Here is a 23,819-nt window from a genome sequence, read left to right as displayed (position 1 = left end):
TGATTTAGCCCAAAATTGAAAGGGATGAATAGTATTAACTTTTGAAATAACATTTTTGTCCATTTGAATATTTAATTAAATAGAATTTATAAAATTAAGTAATTGACTATAATAATTAAAGTAAACAATAATTACAATAAAAAAGTATTATATATAATTATAATGATAAAAGTAAAATGATATTTTTGCCCATAAAAGAGATTAAATTAAGTTAAAATTATTAAAATTATACTATCAATCTGTGTATATTTAGTGAAATAAAAATTGTTAATTATAATAATTATAGAGTATTAACACTAACTATCTCTTAATGATATTTAATTATATAAAAATCAATTATTTAAATAATTAATTAAAATAATTAAAACTAATAATAATAAGATGAAATATTTAACTTGAATATTTTAATTATAATAATTATTTTTAATAACAATATTCAAAATATTTTCTAAATAAAAAATTTATTTATCATTAATTAGATTTATGTGTATTAAGGGTATAAAAATAATTTTGTTACATTTCCCTCCTATTTTTTCCCTATTTTTAATGAAATATTCTTCTAATTAAATACAATTTTTATTACCATTTCTATTATTATATTTTTTAGTACCATTTTCTTTTTCATTCCTAAACGAACTCTAATATACATATTGGAAAGCATTTGTGTACATATGTGTGTGCACGAGAATAAAAATTAATCATCCAATTTATACCTCTCAGTTGAAGACAAGGGTTTTACCATTTTAAGTTGTGTGCCTCCATTCGTAGATGATCCATTATCACTGTTGCTTCACAAGGCAAGTACGAGCACTTTTGTCATTTTCCACAATAATACATTTCCACTTGATTTTATATATATATTATATTTTGTTTTATTTTGCTTGTTGAATTAAATTCAGGCTTTTGGGATTTGGGCACACTCCCGTTCAAGGTTTGAAATTGAACGGCTCAGCGGGAAAAGCACGGAGGAGAAACCCTAGCAATGGCGGACGATGACAAGAACAAGAAGCCCCTCAGCCTCAACGATCGCTTGCTCTTTGGCCTTTCTCACTCTCGTCAAGGTCCTCTTCTTCTCATCGCTCATCGCTTTCCTTTCGATGCTCATCCTTGCTCAATCTCATTTGCAGATGATCGCGCCCACAAGGTCAAGATTGAGGGCCGCCGTCGCCTATGCAAGCTCTCTTCTGCCTCTGATGACACGATTGCTGACGAGAAATTGTTTGATTCGCCTCCGAGGAAGCATTCCGGGGATGGTGGAGAGAGCATCCGGGATATCCTTGATGATCTCAGCTCCCGGCTTGAAACACTCTCTGTGGAGAAACACCACCATAAACCCTTGCGCCGTGATGCTGAGCCATCCTTTTGCCTCTCTGGTTTCGATGATGATGATGATGTTGAGGAGGTTGAGAAGAGGGAGGATAACAAGGGTAAGGCTGTGAAAGCTCCTGCCTTTGATGGTGATGTCGAGGAGGATTGTGTGGCTTTTGATGAGGATGATGGGCAAAATGAAGAGTCTTTCTGTGATGGGGATGGTGATAGGGATGATGTGAGGTTGGATGGGATGAGGATTTGCAAGGCACAGACATATGTGCTGCCTGGTAAGATTGCCAAGAGGCTCTATCCACACCAGAGGGATGGGTTAGTGTGGTTGTGGTCACTGCATTGTGGTGGAACGGGAGGGATTTTGGGTGATGATATGGGGCTGGGGAAGACAATGCAGGCAAGTTGGATAAAATTGTTAAATTTTATTTCAAGTTTTGCTTAAAAGCATAATTTTTTATGGCATTCATGAAATTGATACTACTATATGATGAGAGAAAGAAGAAGAAAAGGAAAGTGCAGTTGAGAGGAGATATAAAGGTTTTTATTTAGGAAGGCATATTTTTGATGTAGTGAGTTCCCTTTTTTCTTGTGATTGACTATGATCCATTTTCATCCCACAGACCATATTTTGTTTAGGTTCAGAAATAAGCAATATATGATGCTTTGCTAGGGGGCAAGTTTTTGAACAGCTATTAACAACTAATTCCTCAGTTATGATTAGGCTTTAAAAAAATAACGCAAAATTTAATTAATTCTTGAATGAGATGAAGATCCTTTGAAAATGCTGGCCATCCTTTTTTTTCTTGGAACTTCGGCATTAGGATTATTTGGAAGATTGTAAGGCTATGAAAGACACTTTATTTTCCCTACTTATTTGTTCATATAAAATGAAGCTTGCTGTTTACACACATTCTTGCAATCGGGTTCATCTCAGAGTTCATCTGCATTATTGTTTTTGATAACATTTTCTGAAGCTATGTTGAAATACATGCATGCATTTTTCTGCCTGTTTGACTTCAGGTTTCTGCTTACTTGGCGGGACTTTTTCACTCCGAGTTGATTAATAGGGCCTTGATTGTAGCTCCAAAAACACTTATTGCGCATTGGATGAAAGAGCTAACAGTTGTGGGGCTCGCAGAGAAGATTAGAGAGTGAGTCCTATGTTGCTTGTTTTTGTCCTATAAAATAACTGAATTGACCTCACCATGCTTTTTGATTATATTCTTTTCTCTTTTTTTTCCAACATAGTTACTCTGGAGCTTCTCAAAAACTGCGAGAATATGAGCTTCAACACATACTTAAGGTCTTCACACTTCTTTATGGCAGCACTATCTTCTTTTAAATTCACAAAAGTTAAATGCCTAGTGTTACTGTTGGATTTGTAAATCAGTAGTGAAAACTGCTAAGAGACAAAGATAAGCACAATTCATTTTTAATTTGATGATGCACTTATTGGCTCCACTTCATTCCATGATTTTGTGTTGAGTCTATTTTGATACGGAGTTTTTTCTTCAATTCTAATATATGCTAATTTTTGTTATTTATTTACAAATTTCATGGTTACATCCTGATAGGAAGGGGGCGTACTTCTCACTACGTATGATATTGTGCGGAACAACTACAAATCTATAAGGGCTGATTGGTATGCTCATGAGGAAAGTGATGAAGGCATTTTGTGGGATTATACAATACTTGATGAGGTTAGCTTGTTTATTGATTCAACATGAACTTGACATAAATTATTTTCCTGCTTTCACTTTGGGGTAGCATGCGTGTGTTTCTGTCATTGGCCGTTACTTATATTTTCAATGATGTGGTATCCAGTTGATGAAATTATCATTTAACAAGTGTATTACTTTGTGCAGTATGTAGTAAGATGTGATTTGGATATCACAGGCAATTTTCTTTGTTATTTAATTACCTCGTTACCTGTTTATCTAAACTATTTGTAAAACCAACAAACTAGAAGCTATGTTTTCATGGATGGAATGCTCTTGGTTAAAAATAGTTGTTTTTTTTTCAATTGAATTGGTAATATCAAAGATTAAAAACAGGAGAATAAAGATTTTTTATTTTTTATATTGTTGGCCATTGGCAATTGCAACTCCTTGAAGATGGATACATAATAAGTTATATGCACATATCTGTGACCATCGAACTTCTGATGCTAAACAGGATTCAGTTGGGCTGACATTAGTTGCTCTAGTTTTCTGTCCACCAGAAGATATCTTTTGTTATTTCTGTTCCATCATAGAGCTGGTTAACTTCAACCTTTTGATATTAATCCAGAATTGTTTGGTTCTTCCTCTTTGATTTCTGTCAACTTTTATCGATATATTATATATTTTTTTTTCCTGTCTCTCATGTCCATTCTTTTCCTTTGGTTGATTATATTTGTGTGCGTTGCATTTAGTAGCACTAAAATTTTCTTCCTAAGAGTTTTATTATTTTGATCTTTTATCATTAATTTGAGCTGCTGATTTGCATGTCTCCTTGAAAAGGATTCAAACATTTCTTGACATCTCAAATTTGTGATCCTGTATGGTTGAGAGTTGATGAGTTAATTTACATGGCAATAACTAAATTATTAATCATGACAGTCTTTCTTAGCAAAATCCTTTTAGAATAATCTAGTACTTTCTTGTAAGTTTATTTGTTCAAATTTTTTTGTGCTCTACAAGGATGCAATATTCATTTTGATAGTGGTCCCTTGCTCCTTCGTTTCAACAATTTTCAGGGACATATTATTAAGAATCCAAACACCCAGAGGGCCAAAAGCTTACTTGAGGTACCTAGTCCTCATCGCATTGTTATTAGTGGGACACCAATACAAAATAATTTGAAGGTACTCTTCTGCCTGTCTTATTGAATCATCTTGCTTCTATGGAATTTTTTTTTTGCTATTTATAATTTACGTGTTTGGTTTGTGCTCTTGATTTAGGAATTATGGGCTTTGTTCAATTTCTGTTGTCCAGAAATTTTGGGGGACAAGAATGAGTATTGATTTTCTTTTCTCTTGTTTTTGTTGTTTTCATGAATTTTCTATTTTAATGAAAGAACAGTCATTGTTTTTTGTTTAATCTATTATTAGGTTTAAAATCAGATATGAACTTCCAATTCTTCGTGGTAACGATAAAAATGCTTCTGATAGGGAAAAACATGTTGGCTCCACTGTTGCAAAGGTGAGCTATTTATCTAGTGTGTCGTATAATTTCAAGTTTCATGTGTAGCATGTTTCCGAAAGCTGTCATATATTATTGTATTATTTAATATACATTTATCTGTGTTGATTTATTTGTTGAAATGGATTCTCATCATAATTTCCAAAGCAGCGTAAAACTGCTTTGGATCATAATTTGCAAATTCTTCCAATTTGAGTGTTACACAATTTCGTAATGCCTTTGAACTTTCTATTTTGTTGTTATATTGCTTGAAAAAAAGGAGTCTCTGTATCAGATTACAGAAAGGTTGAATTAGTTGAGCTACCTGAATTTCAAGAAATAATTTCAGCAGCAGCAGATGGCTGACAGAAGTACTTATGAAGGACATACTTACTACATGATGTTACCACAATATATTGTCCTACTGGTTCAAAAGTTGCCTAATTAGAATATGCTTTGTTTTTGAATATTTGCAGGCAAAGCTCTTAAATTTGTTAGTTTAATGTCCATCAATCTGCCTTTATGCACTGAAATATTTTCAAATTCCATAGTTTATGTTGGAAAGGACAATAGTTTCTACAGTCTATTATCCATGAAAGACTTCATAATGTCAGAAAATTAAAATGAAAGTATTGCTTACATGGAGACACCACATCTTCTCAATTCACTATATCTGGTTAGCGTTAAGCTGCAGAAACCTGTACAGGTCCCATACTACTGTGCATTAGGTAATTAGTGTAGAGATGCATGTAAAAAGATGAGCAGGGCAAGATCCCTCAGCTGATTTATTACACAATAGCTGACAGTTAATGCCAAATTGCATGATATTACTTAGTCGAGCCTTTCTTATTTGATTGTGTGTATGAATAAGAATTGGGGGATGCATGCAGCTGCCTATAATTATTGCCTTGTTATCATCATTGAGGTTCTAATTGTTGTTTGAAGTGGGCTCAGTTTTTATCCTTTGTCCTCAGATCTTCCTTTTTATTTTTTATTTTTAATTAACAACATGAATCCAAAACTCCAGTGATGCATGCATTTTTAATTGCAGGAGTTAAGAAACCGTATAAAGCCTCACTTTCTTCGCCGTTTGAAGACGGAGGTGTTTCCTGAAGATGATACAGCCAAAGGTGCCAAGCTTTCCAAAAAGAATGAGATTATTGTTTGGTTAAAACTGACATCTTGTCAGGTATCCTTAATACCTTATCATTGGTTTCCATGTACCTACTTGCTTTATTGTGCAAACTGTGTTTTACTCTGAGTTATCAGCATTAAATTAATTGTTCTTCCTATGCAGAGGCAACTGTATGAAGCTTTCTTGAAAAGTGAGATGGTTCATTCATCAATTAGTGGGTCACCATTAGCTGCATTAACGGTAATGATTATATTCTTGTGTGAGGAAGTCCTTGTGTATAATGACCTGTTAAAAAAGTCATTGTATTTGATCTTCTCTTGTGAATTTGTATGAGGTGTTCCTTTTTAGGGTTTTCATCTTTGTGTAATTCAGCACTTTTGGGAGTGAGATAATTTGCTGAGTTTTTCATTGAAATTAGAATTTTTGTTGCGTATAAAGCAAATGGTTACTTTCCGTGGAAGCAATCGTACTTCTCAATAATTGGTCTATTAGTTGATTACTGTCAATCCTTTGCTGTGTTTTCTGTTCATCTCTCCTGCATGGCATGTCAACACAACTATAATATGATAAGTCTCGCATACTAGTAGAGTGCTGCCATGACATTTGTTTCTCCTATCTTAAATGCCTTCAAGAGGGTGTTGTGGGTTATTGATTGATTTAATGCACTTTGAACTTTCACCAATGGATGATTATCATGACCATAAGAAAGTATTATTAAATATCATAAACATAAGCAATTGAATAACTTACAAAATAATGCTGTCAGGTTCATTCTTGATGGAAGTCCATGCCACCACATCATTTATCATGATACTTTTTAACGATAAACATTCCCCTTAGTTTTTCTTTTATTGTCCAACTGTAAATCATATGAACACTACATTTTTGTTGGTGAAAATTGAGAGTATAGGTAATCGAACGCGCTGGTCAAATTTCTCCAGGTTTGCTGATTCTCTTGCTAATTAGGATACTAAATGACATAAATGCCTGAGGCTTAAGTTCATAATATTAAAACTTTCAGGAATTTATTGAGTCTATAATATCTAAAATTAGCTTGTGATAGCATATTGTCTTTTTCACTTTTTCTCTCATTGGGTATGCTTTTATTGATTCTGTCACTTTTGCAAATTGGACAGATATTAAAGAAAATATGTGACCATCCATTGCTTCTGACAAAAAAAGGTGCTGAAGGTATACTTGAGGGAATGGACTCGATGTTAAACCGTGAAGAACTTGGTATGGTGGAAGAGATGGCCACAAGCTTAGCAAATATGAATGACAATAAAGCTCTGCAATTGGACCACAATGTGTCATGCAAAATAAATTTTATATTGTCCTTGCTGGTTTGGAATTGCTTCTTGTCATTTTCTGTTTCAGTTAGCAGGTTCATAAACTTAAATCCTGAACCCTTTTTATCCTTTTCTGCAGAAAAACTTGGTTGAAGAGGGACATACCATGCTTATCTTTTCTCAAACTCGTAAAATGTTAAATTTGATTCAGGTTCCTTTTTTGCCTTTAGATGTCTTCGTTGCATTTATAATCCAACATGTGTGGATAAATATTTATTGAACCACATGCTGTTCAAATTGAAGAGACCAGCAGAATGAGATAGTGGCCTTCAGGATAGTTTTAACAAGTTCCACAAAACTTGTTCTGCTCTGGTCTTCAGTGCATAATAACATGTCAAAGGATTACTGTAATTGGTCTTTTATAGAGTTCCGGCACATTTGTATGTTAAAGGAAATGATGCCACAACCCTTCTTGAAGAGGTTGTTATTAGATGGAAAAAGAAAAATGTCTAACTTAACACTGAAAAATCAAAGCATAGTTAAAGGGTAAGTTTTCTTTATCAGAATGATGCACAAACTGATGTAATCTGACAAGGAAACCTCTCTAATAGTTCTTGAAACCGAGTAACTTAAAATCAATAGAAAACATTCCTTATTAAGCTGATATTAAAATGAGCTGGTGCATATCTCATTCTATTTGAATTTGGGATATGGTGTGTAATTTTAGATGCTAGTGCATTTGTGCCATGATATAAGGGAGAGACAGAGAGACCGGTTCCTTTTATGTATATCTATGCAACATTTGGTTCTTGTTCTTCTGTTATGAATTATGATCATACGTAAGAACACAATTAGATGTTCAATAATCTTTGTTATTGATGGACTTAAATTATGCTTATCTTTTAACATCTATTATGACATTCCTGTTTTATACGCAGGAAGCAATAATATTGGAGGGTTACAAGTTTATAAGAATTGATGGCACCACAAAAGTTTCTGAAAGAGAGAGGATTGTGAAGGTTCATATTTCTTTATGCTCGGACTAAGAATTTAGACTTTTTTTTGCACTTACAACATGTGTACGATTTTATTCATATGACACTGACGCTGTTTCATTTTTCAGGATTTCCAAGAAGGGCTTGGGGCTCCTATTTTTCTTTTGACATCTCAGGTTGGTGGACTTGGCCTGACACTTACAAAAGCAGATCGTGTCATTGTTGTGGATCCTGCTTGGAACCCAAGGTGACTTGAGTAGTTGGCATGATCTAGTTTATATTTTGTGTTTATTATTGGTGTTTGTTATACAACCTATACTTTCATTTTAACATAGCCACAGATATCAAGCTCTATTTCTTTCCGGTCCAATTAAGGTAACTTTTAAGTTGTGAATCATTGGCATTTGTAGTATGAAATTCTTTTAGCATTTACAATGAAGTTTCATAACAATGGAGTGTCCTGATTGTGACTTTAACCTAACTATAAAAATTAGGGGAAATGTATATCTTTCGGTTCAAGAATACATAGGTATGTATGCAAGACTACACCCAAGAATAAGAGGCAAAATAGCTGACTAGATAAGGAAAACAGAAACACATCAATCCCTATTCTATCAGTATCGATAGATAGAATAATATCCCTAAAAAGTAGGATCTGATACTCCCATAATCTCAACTCATGATCTTAGCAAGATTTTAGGAGATTCCAGCACTCTCCTTTAAGTTGGTGAATGAATGTCCTGCATTCCCAGCTTGCCAGTCAAATTCTAAAATCTCCTGGATGCAAGACCTTTAGCTTAGACATCTGCCATTTGTTGTTCTGATGAACTTAACTCTATACCAAAGATGCCTTCATGTAACTTTTCCTTTATGAAGTGTTTGTCAACCGCCATATATTTAATATGATCATGCTGTATAGAATTATGAGCTATATGATGATTGTGGATTTATTGTCATGGAATAATTTTGTACTCTTGTTTTTTTTTAATCCTTAAGTTTCTAATATTCACAATAATTCACAAATTCCAAGAGCCACAGCCTGAAATTCTGCCTTGGTACTAGTGCGTGCTGTAACTCTTTGTTTGTTCCTAATTTATTTCCCCAAGTGATTAGATTTCCTCCCTAGAAAGTACCATAACCGAAGGTTGATCTTCTGTCAGTTAATGATCCAGTATAATCTATATCTGTGTATGCTTTAAGACTTTGTCCATTATTTCTTTTAAACATAATACTCTTGCATGGTGTAGCTTCCAGATAATGTAGTATTCTCTCAACAGCTTTCCAAAGCATGTTACTTGGATTATGCATAAATTTACTAATCAAACTCATTATATAAGCTATATCTGGCCTTGTATGTAACAGATAAATCAATCTGCCTAGTAATATTTGGTATTCATGCTGGTTTCTCCTAGACAGCAGTTTTGTTCAATGGAGGTACCAGCAGCGTTGCTTCCAACAGTCCTTGTTTCTTTAAGAAATCGAGAGTGTATTTCCATTGAGATAAAAAAAACATCTTCTATTGAATAAGCTACCTTGATCTGAAAGAAATACCTTAACTTTCCAAGGTCTTTGATCTCAAACTCACCAGCTAATTTTTTCTTCAACCATGTTATTTTAAGATCATCATTTCTGGTTACTTTTTTATCGTCTATGTGAACAATAAATGTAGTTAACTTTTCTCTATCTGACTTTTTAAAAAACAAAGTGTGATTGCCTCTACTTTGTCTGTATTCTATCTGATGCATTGCTACAATAAACATATCAAACCATGCCCTCGAAGAATTTCAAACCATGCCATGCTTTTGTCAGTTTGCAAACTTTATTAGTGCCCAGTCCATGATTAAATTCAGACGGAAGTTTGATAAATACTTCCTTCTCTAAATCTCCAGATAGGAAAGCATTTTTCACATCAAACTGGTGTCGTGTCCATCCAAAATGTGCTGCTGAAAAGAATAACTCTAAATGTATTCATCTTTTTAACAAGTGCGAATGTTTCCACAGTCTATCTTATGCTCTTGTGCATACCCTTAGCAATGAGCTTTGCTTTCTAGCAAGTGTTCCTCAGCTCTGTATTTAATAGTGTACACCTGCTTACACCCCAACTAGAGCCACATTCAGTTGTTGAGTGGCAATCTTGTTTTATTTTTCTCAAGAGCTTGGATCTCCTTTGCTATATAATAAGGGGAATTTCTATCTTTCAATTCTCTTTTACCGTTCTTGGAATCCCCATAGAGTCTAATGAGGTGAGAAAGCTTTGATGTTGAGGAGAAATATGACGGTAGGAAATGAAATTTGAGATAGGATATTGTGTGCACTTCTGGTACCTTCTATAAGGGCAATAGGCAGGTCTATGTTTGTAAGAGTAACGTTTCATCTAAAGTAAAAGATTGAACATAATTAACTGATTTAAGGGGACTTATTTGTTCCATATTCAGTTTTGTTTCTTGTGATTAAAGCTATCGTAGGTTTGGAATGGTCCTATTTCTCTTAAAGTTAGCTAGCATTAAGCTTGTTTGAGTGGGTGTGGGTTCTAGTTTTGACGTTGGTTTAGATTTTGGTTCATATGTGGGTTTGGGTTCGAACTTCAAGTCTTTTGTGGTTTTTGGTTCTGTCACTGATTCAGATTCTGGTTCAGAGGTGGGTTAAAGCATTGGCAAGATTGGTGAGGAAGGTAGGTAGAAATGGATTTGTTGACTATTGAAATAAAAGATAAATTCATGAAAAATGAGATCCACAGACAATGAGTTTCTATGATGGAGGATGGTAACAGCTGCAGCCCTTTTGTGAGTTTGAGTAACTAGCAAAGTCACACTAAAAGGTTGTAGGATCAAGCTTGTTGTGGTGTTGTTTATATATGTGGACAAAGACAAAACACCCAAAGATGCTTGAAGAAGGGAAATTTAGTGAAGCAGAAGTGGGAAATTGGTTTAAGAGACTATGAACATGTGTTTTCTCATAAAGGATCCTAGATAAATAGCAGTGAGAACATCTTCCCTCCAAAATGTTTTAGGTGTTGCCATCTGAAAAAGTAAGGATGGGGTTGCATTTAGAATCAACGGTTTCTATTTTTGTTACCCCCATTTCGTTGTTGCGGTGTGTGTCTACAAAAGAAGTTTCAAATATGATGTCTTTGTTTTTGAATAAAGGAACCTAATGTGTCGTTATACCTGTATCAGATCTCACCTTTTTTTTATAGAAACACCAAATTAGCCCAGTTAATTTCCAATTAATTCCCACCTACAACCTTATTAGCTGATTAGTTAAAAATATTTCAATATAGCCCAGTTCAACCTGATCCACCACAATTGTACCAATTCCCAACCCAAACCTATGCTTATCTTTCATAGATCCAAATCCATTAACTAAGTAAAACCCGTTAACAAACTTAAAACTCATTAAGAAATTTAAAAGTAAAAACCCTTCTGGTATACTTAAATTAAACTATTAATCATGCATGTTTTTCTTTGGTGATGAAGTACTTTTGGGAATTGAAGTGTGTTTTGGATTTATTTTCTAGCTTTTTTAAATAAATTTTCTCAATATTGTTCAAGCAACTCATAAATAATATATTTTTATATTTTATATATTTCCGCTTAGGTCACTAGGCGGTGTTTAGGTAGTTAGGATTTTTACTGCTTAGGCATTACCTAGCGGAGTAGCGGCCTTGACAACATTCGAATTTAGGCACATGTAGAACGTCTTAGAAGTTAGGATAGCATGTCAATGACCTGCAATAGTAATAGGGCTGCCATCTACAACTGATATCTTTTTAGGCATAATATTTGGTTCTAGGAATCAAAACAATCTCAAGATTAGCTTGTGATCTCGCATCCCTGAGTCTCGACCCAAGTTCTAGAAGGAACTGTATTTTCTGTATTTTGAAAGGCAAAAAGAAGACACATACTTGATTGAACCACAGAGCACACACCTGAGACTGAAGATAGAGTATTGAAGAACCCTTTCAGTTTGTTAATCTCCTCCTTATCCAATCTCATTAATCCAGATTTTGCCTTATCAAAGGATATTTGCTGTGCTACTGTGAGCGCACAGTCTTGCTATTCTTAAGCTTACCAAAAATTTTATTCTTTTCCATGGAGTTTGAAACAACTGTCCCTTGTATGGCATGCCTTCCTGCAGTAGGTGTACCAAAGACCATCCATCTTGATTAGCAAACTTGCTGGATTCTTGTGTAAACTTTCGGCCATCAATGGATTTTGCTGAAATCATTGCAGAACCAGTAGCTAATTGAGGCTCCAAGATCACTACCCTCCTGTTTTTTTCTACCTTAATATTAGAATAAGCTTCCTCAAGACTAGAAATCTTCTCTTCACCTAGTATCTGAACACGAACTTGGTCATACTCAAATCTATCAGAAACTGAAAACCCTTTCTGCTTCTTCCCGTTTCATAAGTTGTGCATCATCACTACACTTCATTGCTAGTTTTTCCATAAGATCCAGTCCCAGCCATCTACCAGTCATCAAGTTACAATAGCCCGTCACTGAAAGTGTACCTTGCTTGGTGTGGGCAATCTTGGTTTGTAAGCTGATTCCTAAATATCACGAGCTTTCGGAAAAAAAACATGAAGCTCTTGCTGATTGAAGTCGCATAGCATTCTGTAACCAATACATAATCACTGAAGCCTCCTTATCCCAAGCTTGAAACTTTGGAACTGTTTGTTCTGGAGCTTCTCAGTCAGGTGTCTGATTTTTCCGTATTTCTATGAGAAAGTGTGCGCCAGTGGCCCCCGCTGTAAATAGTTTTTGCCATCCAATCAATAGATTGAGTTCAGATTTTGAAGTTCACCATTGGAGCTTGATTGAGATGACCTGAGTGGAGAAGTTGAAGGTGATGTTGATATAGCACACAGCTGGTCAGGCTAAATGTGCATAGGAAGCGGATCATCTAGCGGTACTCGGCACACACATTTCTCATGTTTTCCAAATGAAACAGGTGTAATCATCAATCATGTTGGCATATGATTGAAGAAATTACATGTATGCTACTTCATATGATATTGTCTGTACAATGGCTGATGAGCGTACACACTAGAGTATATGCAGTGTTATCACTTGAGTACACACCAATGGTAAATGATGCTTGAGATCTTCTGCAAAGTTTTGCACCTCTTTATCTTAACCAGCATGTATCCAAGTGACTCTGTGGGGTCTTGGCTAGACACACTTGTATTTTTTCTTTTCTCTCATAGTGTTATTTCAATAGTTATGCGGTGACAAATAGTAATCGCTCGTAATCACATTTCCATCAAATATATTGTCTATCTTGTTATAGATGATAAATATGTCGTTTGGAACTCTAATATCAAAATCATAGGTGTATCACCATCATTATAGGTTGGGCTTGATTTGGGTTTGGATAGTGGGTTAAAGTTTAGAAGTTTGAAATTGGTTTAAAGGGAAACTTTTATATGGTATTGACCAAACGTTGAATTAATTAATAGTAATTAAAATTTTACTTCTTTTTATTAATGCTAAATGTTTATTAAAATTAATAATTTTTTAAAGATTAATTATTGAGTGTATTCATTTAAATAGTTAAATCTTGTATATAAAAAAAATTGCTGGGGCAAGGTAGGATGGGACGTTTGTTTAATTGGAGCCTTGGGGTAACCTGAGGTAACACTCATAGCTGAAGTATTTTTATTGTTGATTTTTAAAATGCTATGAGGAAATGCAGACTTTGGAAGCAAACTTAAGGAAATAAGTTGTGATTGCCTGGTTTTGTAAAATTTTTAGACAGACCTCTTTTCTTTTCTTTTCTTTCTTTCTTTTTTATTTTTTATTTTTATTTTTTTATTGGCTATTGCTCTATTAGAGATTGAATTGACTGTACCATTGTTACATCATCTCCTAAATATTCCTGATACCTGGTTTTTGATGCAGCATGGACAATCAAAGTGTTGATCGGGCATACAGAATTGGGCAACTTAAGGATGTTATTGTGTATAGACTGATGACCTGTGGCACCATTGAAGAAAAGATATACAAAATGCAGGTTTGTAATTTGGTTTACGTTGATTCTAATGGCTTTTGTTATGGAACCTCCTTGTTCTTTTTATTCTATGTCTACGTTTAAATGCTCTTCTATCCATTCTTTCTTGATCTTGGAAATGTGGTGCTGAGGTTTGATGGTTGTTTTAAAATTATTCTTTTAAAACTTGATTAGAATTATGTCAGATTATTAACCAAAATTTTTTGTTTGATTTAACACAGCAAGCACCACTAAGTTTGATCTCTTACAATCAAAGGCTAGTGATACAGATTATTTCAATTCTAGATTGAATCTGACTAAATCATCACTTGATTTTGGAAAGAGGTGTCACCTTCCTTAAAACAATCAGTTGCTTGTTCAGTAAGAATGGATCATCATTCATTGGAAAATAAAGAAATCAATTGAATATCTAAATTTAAGATGTTTCCATAACATCATCATTTGATTATAAAAACAAAAACTAAGACTAGTATCACCACATGAACTATCTCACAATAACAATGCTCTAATATGAAATTGCATAAATGAGAGAATTAATTTGGAGGATCGCTTGAAATATAATATCTTCCCGTAATCTTTAGGAGAAGCTAACAAAAAAAATTGTGTAGACATGTAATAACATTTGGTTTGGTAACTGCACATCACTAAACAAGTTGGTCCAACAGTGTTATTCATTTGTATCAGAACCACTATTTGCTTAGTTTTTAGTGACTCATTTCATGTAGCTTTTTTTGTTTTTAGCTGTCCCTGAACCAAAAACACTCTTTTAAGATTTTTGGATCCTCCTGGTCATGTTGTGCCAAAAGTTTACTCTGCTGTGTGGAAAAGAACTAATACTTAGAATTTTTAATCACATGTTTGTCAGTTATGATATGTAGGATGCTTAGAACGTTGTGTATATCGTTGCTGTGTTCTTTCAGGTCTTCAAGGGTAGTTTGTTTAAGACTGCAACTGAGCACAAAGAACAGACTCGATATTTTAGCCAGAAGGTGAGTTGATGGCATTATTTTTTGTAGTTTTTTATTGATTCTCATTTTTTTATATTTTAGTGCTAAACTTATTTGCCTTCAGTTCACAATTTTTTGGGATTGAGATTATTGCGGGTATTCTCATGATGAATAATTTTAGGATATTCGAGAGCTGTTCAGTCTTCCAGAACAAGGATTTGATGTTTCACTTACTCAACAACAGTTAAATGAGGAGCATGATCGGCAACACATAATGTACAGATTCATTTTTTTTAAAAAATTACTGTAACATGTACATTAGATCTTTCATGATGTTGTTTGAGATGCCATCACCAATGGTTCTCATTCTTTTTCTCCAACTAACAAGCCTTACCTCTACCTTTTATACTCAACTAAACAATGTTCTTCTTGTACTTCTATTGAATTCTTCAAAATTTTTGAGCCACTCTTGATATCATCTTTGATTTTTACTGATTTAATTAGGGACGAAACTTTCACGAACCATTTAAAGTTTCTTCAGAGGCAAGGTATTGCTGGAGTTAGCCATCATAGCCTGCTATTTTCAAAAGCGGCAACCACACCTTTCGTTCAGGAGAACTTGGAAGTAGAAAGGTCAGTCAAGCTCGCACAATAAACAGCCTATAATTGAATAGGTTTTTTAACTTTTTTATTTTTATTCTATATTTTATGTAACATAAATTAATTGTCAGCCTTAGCTTCACAAAGGTTTTCTGGTGGCAGCCTGGCATCACTGGGTTGAGACATGAAATGATTCAATGATAAGAAAAGCTTATCCATGCATGGTTAAGGTTGCATACATTTAACCAATCTTGCACACTTTGTTTTACTTTATGTAACATCATAAAATTGATAGCATCATATACACATTAGAGCAGTATTATATACACATTAGTCTATAATACTATCTCTCATCATAGTTGTGTTGTGCATTCTGTGTTTTTTCTAAAGGATTATTACTCGTGGAAGGCATGTGTATGTACTTGATTATAACTTGCTGCTTTCTTAAACATTGCATTTTCAATCATTGGCTTCCCTTTCTTATTTTGGCTTAAATATGCTTCAAATCTTGTATATACCTGCTTGACGCATCTTGTTCAAGATTTGTGTCATTCCCCCAACTTTGTGTAATTCCTATACGTATGCCTAGACTGATAATTTATTATAAATGATAATATTAGAGTGGTAGGAGATGCAACCCTCATGCAAGACTCATGAATATCACCTTCTCTAGATTGAATACCTTTTTGTTTGCTCCTTGAAAAATTGACCAGTTAGTTTGCATCTGTAAGAGAGCCACTGTCAATCATCTCTAGCCTAAAAATAAACCAACACATAGAGCTCTATTTCCTCCATGTAAGGCATTAAAAACCCTGTTCTTTCTTAGGTTTTATGCAGAAATTATACCTGTCTTGTTCTCTATATGCTCTCGTTTATAGGATTGTATACCTGTACATATTTGTTATTGCAGTAAACATGTCCTAAAGTGTCTTTCATAATCCAAACTTAGCATGGCTAGGACAAGCTTGGTGGTTTGGATGTCACAAACCCAACATCTATGATCGTGATGAAACCATTTAATTACATTTATGACCCTAGTTTGAACAGGAATGCTATTAACTGCAGCACAATTCTGGTGCCATTAGTGAAGTAGAGCATGCAAATTAACCCAAATCATAACCATTTTAATTGAACTTTGGTGAATTTTATTACTAAGTTGCGGAGCTTCTTCTATCCTCATAAATTATTCCTGCATTAATTTTAACTTTGTAGCAGATTGTGAATATGGAAATTGAATCTTTGAGCACATGCTCTTGGTAGAAATATTGACACCCCTTGTTGTGCCCCATCACTGATTTTATTCTGTGTTTATTGTATGTTCATTACTTTCTCAATGCCATACTTGAATTATTTTTGCTACTATGCCAAGTTTGTGCTGAGTTGCTTGGTAGTTAATGTGAAATTACCCGATAATTGTCTTGTTACTAAATCCACATTCTTACGCGAGGTTTCCTTTTGCAGTAAGCCTAGAAATCGAGTTGTAAGGTCGTCTTCCCGAGCTTATGTTGAACCTGACATCAAGGGGTAATGCTACTGAGACATCATTGAAACATCTCTGCTATTATGAAAACTAACGATTTTGTAAATCATCAGAGAAAAACCAAAGCATTACCTTAATGTGTTTTCCATGTTTACAGTGCGCAATATGCATTTAATCCTAAAGATGAGAGATCTTTCTCGAGACCAAACTTTACTGCTTCACTGAATGAAGGCAGAGATAGTCCAGAGCTAATTGAGGAGCGAATCAAGCGCTTGTCACAAACTTTAGGCAATAAGGTATGATGTTTTTGACCACTTATCCAAAGTAATAAAACCTGCCAACTTGCTGTTTGTGTCTGAGCACTGGACCATTTACATTATGTATTTACATGCAAAATTTTTATTGTTTCAGGCATTAGTTTTGAAACTACCAGATCGGGGAGATAAAATACGAAAACAGATGTCTGAATTAAACCTGCAACTCATAAAAATTAGAGACTCTCCACCCGTCCATGATACAGAGAAGACGCAAACGGTCGAAGTAATTGATTTAGATAGTCTTTCTGAAGATCTTCAGAGAGTGGTATCTGTTTGAATTGCTGATACAATTTGCATTCCCCTCCAGTCCACATCTTCAAAGTCATCTTTGTGATGTCTTGGACTAATTGTTGTATGTTACTATTATATTAGTGAATGGCTTGTTTTTCATCACGCTACTTTTGATAACCATGTCAAGTTTGTTAGATGCAAACAAATATACTATCTAGTTCAATTTAACTCAAAAAATTTAAACTGACTTATGTATGCAAATTCGTAATTATTAAATTAATTGATGTAAGATTATTAACTAGTCTAGAATGCCTTGTGGTACATGCCTCATGTATAAAATTAAAATCTTTGCATCAATCCACCATTCACCATCCCTTTTGGCGAAGTATATCCTTCCTCCAGATTTCATCAATCAAATCAAGTGCATGAACATGAAAACAACTATAGGTCAACCAATTCAAGAAGCCATTAAGGAACACAATTAGGTTGTGGTTGATTATGACCTCATTATATTAATATATTGTTAGAAGAAAATAAACTTTCTCCAAATGTAACATTCCGTGTCAAGATCCAAAACCTGATACGTATCTATTCATAACGATAGCGACTTTGAATCGGATAGATCGATGTTAACAAACTATTGTGATATGCATTCAGTACATATGATATCAGAAAATTATTCATCTTGATTGTGTGGAAAAAGTGTGCTCTGGAAAGCATGTGCTGAGAACCACAATGCATAAGAAGGATCTTGCTCAAGAAAGATTTCTCATAACACTTAATGTATATCTCAAAAACTTCTTATGTGTTGTTAAGAAAACCACATCGTTTAGTCTGATACAGACAAAATACATTTGTGGCAAATCCCCTTATACACCTAAGATGCACTCTATTCACCAAAATCAACTCTGTCAAACCTAAGCAGATCAAAACTAATCAATTCTATGGCTTCTGCTTCACTTCAACCTCCAAAACCTCTTGATCGCTGTCCCCCCACCGCTATTAAGCCTGGTATTTCTTGGGCTCATGTGGTTGGCTCCTCCTCACAAACTCCGACTACGGAACTTCCTCCCCATCTCCAAAAATCACACTTCAACCACTTAAAAAACTCCACCAAACCTGTGTTTCTATTGATCAGGAACTTTGGCAACATGCCAAACTCGGCATGAAATCTTCTCTTTACACAAAATTTTTGGGCAAGGCCTTGCCATTAGATTAGACAAAGCTTGCTATAACAGATGCTTGGAGGGGGCTCGGTGACTTCTCGATTTTAGACCTCCCAATTGGGTTCTACTTCATTCGATGTAGTTCTCAGGCGATTCAAGCCAAGCTTCTCTGGGAGGGACCTTGGACTATTGATGGTAGGATACTCCAGCTCTCTCCATGGAGGGAATCCTTTCAACACGATTTTGAAAAACTATCGTCAACGGCCATTTGGATCTAGCTTCATCACGTTCCTATGGAACTTTGGGGGGTTGAACTACTTGAAAGCATTGCTTCCGACTTTGGCAAAGTCCTGAAGATTGATGAACACACATTGTCTCATTCAAGATCTAGATATGCTCGCATTTGTGTTGATCTCGACCTTGACCAGCCTCTGCAAAAAAGGAACTTGGGTTATATATGGTGAAAACCTTGTTTTTATTCTTGTTCTTTATGACAAACTGCATGTTTTTTGTTACAGGTGTAATCGGGTTGGTCATGGGGAATCAACTTGCACCTTTGTTAGCAGTTAAAAGCCGAATCTTGATCCTCAGCCACCCGACAGACTCCTTGGAGAAGGCGATGGAGGTAGATGAACAAGTCCGGCTTTCTGGCGTGGAAAACAAATTGGTGGAAGTTGAAATCCTGTTTTTGATCAACCTCACACACTTGCTGATGGAGAAGACGGTGAACTGCAAGACTTTGGCCCTTGGTTGAAACCACAAAATCGAAGAAACAATGGTCGAGGCAGAGGCCGTGGTGGTGCTCATAGCTCTGGCCCAACCCGGCGTGCCGAGAACGATAATGCGGCCACTAACGTGTGTCCCTCTGCATGTCTAGAGGATCGACACGTGGCGGCTTCATTTGGGATTTTCACAGCACGTGGCGGTAGGGTGCACCATGACTCCACTTCCTCTAGGTTCGCGAACCACCGCCCTACTTTCTTTGGTCCCGAGGCTCCTATTCTCACTGACGAAAACCCTCCCTATTGACACAGTGATCTTTTTGAGTCCCAAGAGAGATCAACCTGTTGTCTCAGAGATCTCCTCGAGAACCACTGAACCTTCTGGTCCTGAGGCAATCCCTGAGGGCACTCTTCCTATTGTCTCTTCCTCTCCCTGTAATCCACTATCCCTTGCTTCAAATCTTGACTCCCAAACCCTCAGAATCACTGTACATTTCCTCTCTTCCCAATTCCCAACCCATTTTTAGACGAGAGGTCCCTTCCAACACCCCAACGCAGCCCACCTTTTTCCTTGGTCCCTCTTCCTCTTCTTCTCACCAATCCCAAACCCCAATCCCTCCTTCTTACCTCTGTTCAACAAACCTCTTCAGACCAGAACTACTCCTCCCTTGTTGATTGTGTTAAAAATGCTTTACTAGTGCCTGATCTTCCTGATCCTTCCTTGGGAGACTTTAGTGACCACAACTACCCCAACCGGGTTTTAAAGTCGCTTATACTTCTGTGAACCGAGAAGATGATATGCTTCTCTCTCAGTTCCAAAATGATGCTAAACAGGAGGCCTTGATTAAAAAAGTGCCAAGCAAGAGTGCCTCTCGCCTCAAAAAAGGGAGACAATCTCCTTATTAGTCTCCTTTTCCTTACTTTCCCCTATTATTTTCTGATGCTTCAAAAAAAGATTATCTATTGGAATTGTCATGGGGTTTTAAATAATTGTACTGTTGATCATGTCAAGCATTTTATTCATCATTTACACCCTCAGATTATATGTCTTGTTGAAACCAAATTTTACTCTAATCGTACTCTCGCTTCTAGCAGGGTTCTCCAAGTCATGGGACTGGGCTGCAATTCCAGCTTTGGGAGTCTCCAGTGGAATCATTGTCCTTTGGGCTAGCTTTATTGGAACAGCGACACCTGTCGTAGTTACCTGCATGTCTTTGCATTTAGTTATCTCCAACAAGGAAGACTCCTCGGTGCTTTTTATTATTTACAACTCTCAAATCCTTTCTGGGCTTTCGTCTATTCTCTTACCTTGGCTCCTCACTGGAGATTTCAACGCTCTTCTCTTAGATCTTGAACACAAGGAGGGGAACTCAATTTCTTATTCTTCCAAATCTTCCTTTTTTAATAGTTTTGTTAACTCAAATCTTCTTCTTGACTTAGGTTTTATTAGCTCAAGGTTTACTTGGTGCAACGGTCAGACTGGCTTAGCTCGTAGGTGGGCTCGCCTCGATCAGTTCTTAGTAAACCATTACTGGGTCAACACTTATTCTTCTCTTAAAAACCTGCACCTTCCTCGTAACAGCTCCGATCACTCTCCTATCTTCCTCACTTCTCGTACTGGCCCCCTTCCCAGAAACCACACATTTCGGTTTGATAATATTTGGCTTGAATATAACGCTTGTCACGATAACATTTTGAGGGCTTTTAACTCTAACACTTCAACTACCCCTATGCATGCTTTCCATCATTGTATCTATCGGGCTAAACACAACCTTATTACTTGGAAAGTCTTACTTTACACCCTACTGACAAAGAAATCAGTGGTCTGGAAGCTGAAATCAAAGATGTTGAAGAGAAAGACTCTTTATCCCTTGATCCGTGGCACCATATCTGGCTTAGATCTCTTCATACCCACCATGCTGCCTTGCTACGTCAAAACTCATTTTTTTGGGGCGCAATGCGCTAGGATATAATGGCTTAACAATGGAGATAACAACAGGGGCTTATTTGACAGGGTTTTTAAAGTTAGGCAGGTTAAAAACAAAATCCTCTCTTTGAAAGACAGTTTGGGTAATATCCTTACCTCCAGAATTGACATTGAAAATCCTCTCTTGCCATCCTTGTCTGATGACAAGAATGACTTAATCAAACCTGTCCCCAAGGGTATGGTCTTCCGAACCCTTAGGTCTATGCCTCGTGGGAAGTCATCGGGGTCGGATGGGTTTAACGTCGATTTTTACCTTTTTATTGGAATGATATTGGAAGTCACCTTTTTAAAGCTATCTCCCACTTTTTTGAAACGACCCAAATCCCTGCCTCTTGAGATAAAACTTTTATTGCCCTTATCCCTAAAAATGATCATCCTCAAAAGGCCTTGGATTTTCGCCCTATCTCTATATGTATTGTTTGTTACAAAATCATTTCCAAAATTCTTACTGAGAGACTTAAAAAAGGTGCTTCCTAAACTTATTGGCCCTAAGCAGTCTAGTTTTCTTGGTGATAGATTTACTCTTGTAACATCCTTGCTATTTAAGAAATTGTTCACTCGATTGAAACTGATAAGACCCAGCCCCTAGGATTTTAATAAAAATTGATATTGAAAAAGCTTTCGATACTATTGAGTGGAACTGCATACTTGCAACCCTCCGTAGAATGAGCTTCCCTGATCTCTGGATTTCTTAGATCAGGTCTTGTCTCTCTTCTGCCTCCTTTTCTTTTCTTATCAATAACCAGCCCAGTTGGTGGTGCTCTAGAACCAGTGGTGTCCGACAGAGGGATCCTCTCTCCCCTCTCCTCTTCCGTCTAGTTACTCAAAATTTGTCGGCTATTCTCAATCATGCTCTTCGCACAAAATTCCTTCCTAGTTTTGACTCGAACTTATCCCTTAATTTTAATCGTCTTATATTTGCTGATGACCTTATTCTCATCTCTAAAGCTTCTAGATGATCGGCTAGGAATATCTTGTTCTGCCTTAACCTCTACGCAAACTTTTCGGGGAAATCTCCTAACCATAATAAATCTGCCATTTATTTGCCTTCCTAGTTAATAGTAGAGTCTCCAAAGTAATCTCAACCATTTTGGGCTTCAAACTGGGAAAATATCTGTTCACCTACTTGGGTGCTCCCATCTCCCCTTTTTAACTCCCAGTCAATCACTTCAACTCCTTTGTGGTGAAAATTAAGGCAACTATTAGCAACTGGAGTCATTCTTTTATCTCTCAGGCTGGTCATGTTGTTTCTCCTCAACTCCTGTATCTTTTCCCTTCCTACCTATCTTCTCTCTTGTTTCTTCCTCCCTAACTCAATCCTGGATTCCATTGATAAGCTAGTTCACAATTTTCTATGGGATAGGAATAGCAATGGGGGTTATTTTCATTCAATTGGCTTGCATGTTGTCACTCTGAATAAAATTGAGGGGGGTCTTGGTCTGCACAACCTTAAAAACTTTGGGTCTTGGATTCTCATTCGAACACTTCCAATCTCTATAAATCTATTTGTAAAGTGGCTAATGTTTTAAAACCAAATCTTCAATTGTCTGTTTGCAATCCTATTACCACGAGCTTTTGGGATGATCCTTGGCTCCTGGATCTTCCTTTGCATTATAAGCCCACTTTCTTAAACATGGACCTCTTCAATAATCTTTCCTTCAATTTAATTGTCCCGAATGGCAACCTGACCCGAATGCTTGTTTGGTTGCTTTCAGGTATAACTTTGACAGGAATAACTTCAGTCATATATCCTTTGATTTCTCATCCAGAAATGATTGGATATGGTGGCCTCACACTTCTAAAACTACCCATGTTACTGCTGTCTATGATTATTTGAATACCTCCAATAATGATCATTATGTTTGGAATGGGTGGCGCCATCTTTGGAAATTAAAAGTTGCCCCTTGTGTTAAAACCTTTTTGTGGAAAGTGGCTTATGGCAAGCTTCCCATTGGAGCATATCTTTACAGGTTAAATATTGGCCCTACATCCATTTGTCATTTTTGTGGTCTTCATCCTAAAAGTAGTGATCATATTCTTTGGAACTGTCAGAGCACTCTTGGTTGCTGGCACACTATCTTCAATTGGCTGGGTTTGAATCCTTCTTTCCTTAATCAGCTTGCACTTAGAAATTGGCTCACAAATAGCATTAATTGCTGGGCAACCAGTGAATTTAAAAGGGCAGTCATTGCCACAATGGCTTGGCTCATTTGGTTTGCTAGATGTCTTCTCATTTTCCAATATACCAACCCAAATTTTAGCAGAATCCCAATGAAAGCTTGGACTGATACGACTGATTTCTTCACTGCAAATCATCATTGCAAATAGGGAGCTTTCTAGACCTTTTCATTTCAAATCACATGACCATTTATATCTCTACTGATGCTTCCTGGGATCCCCTCTCTTGTCAAGTAGGTTTTGGCTTCATAATTTACAATAACCACCAAAAAATTAT

At 36.0% G+C, this 23,819-nt stretch overlaps 1 protein-coding gene across 2 annotated transcripts; it reads left to right on the top strand.

Moving 5' to 3' along the window:
* Positions 1-901: 901 nt before the first annotated feature.
* LOC120275900 (protein CHROMATIN REMODELING 24) lies at positions 902-17,656 on the top strand. 2 transcript variants are annotated; one of them, XR_005541173.1, is made up of 21 exons: positions 902-1,061; positions 1,128-1,720; positions 2,344-2,474; positions 2,572-2,626; positions 2,898-3,023; positions 4,061-4,168; positions 4,265-4,320; positions 4,415-4,505; positions 5,536-5,673; positions 5,782-5,859; positions 6,756-6,962; positions 7,048-7,119; positions 7,847-7,927; positions 8,032-8,150; positions 13,806-13,917; positions 14,835-14,903; positions 15,043-15,137; positions 15,366-15,494; positions 15,624-15,691; positions 16,923-16,985; positions 17,099-17,117. XR_005541173.1 is itself a non-coding variant. In XM_039282630.1 (21 exons), exons 1-21 carry the CDS (start codon positions 983-985, stop codon positions 17,533-17,535), a joined length of 2,724 nt encoding a protein of 907 aa, XP_039138564.1. In that variant the 5' UTR covers positions 902-982; the 3' UTR covers positions 17,536-17,656. The 2 variants fall into 2 exon arrangements, 1 of the variants encoding a protein (XP_039138564.1); XM_039282630.1 differs by lacking the exon at positions 15,624-15,691 and adding an exon at positions 17,353-17,656 and having other exon boundaries at positions 17,099-17,237.
* Positions 17,657-23,819: the final 6,163 nt, after the last annotated feature.

The sequence above is a fragment of the Dioscorea cayenensis genome, chromosome 14 (genome assembly GCF_009730915.1).
Source record: "Dioscorea cayenensis subsp. rotundata cultivar TDr96_F1 chromosome 14, TDr96_F1_v2_PseudoChromosome.rev07_lg8_w22 25.fasta, whole genome shotgun sequence".
Classification (NCBI taxonomy): domain Eukaryota; kingdom Viridiplantae; phylum Streptophyta; class Magnoliopsida; order Dioscoreales; family Dioscoreaceae; genus Dioscorea; species Dioscorea cayenensis.
This window is presented reverse-complemented; position numbering and strand designations above follow the sequence as displayed.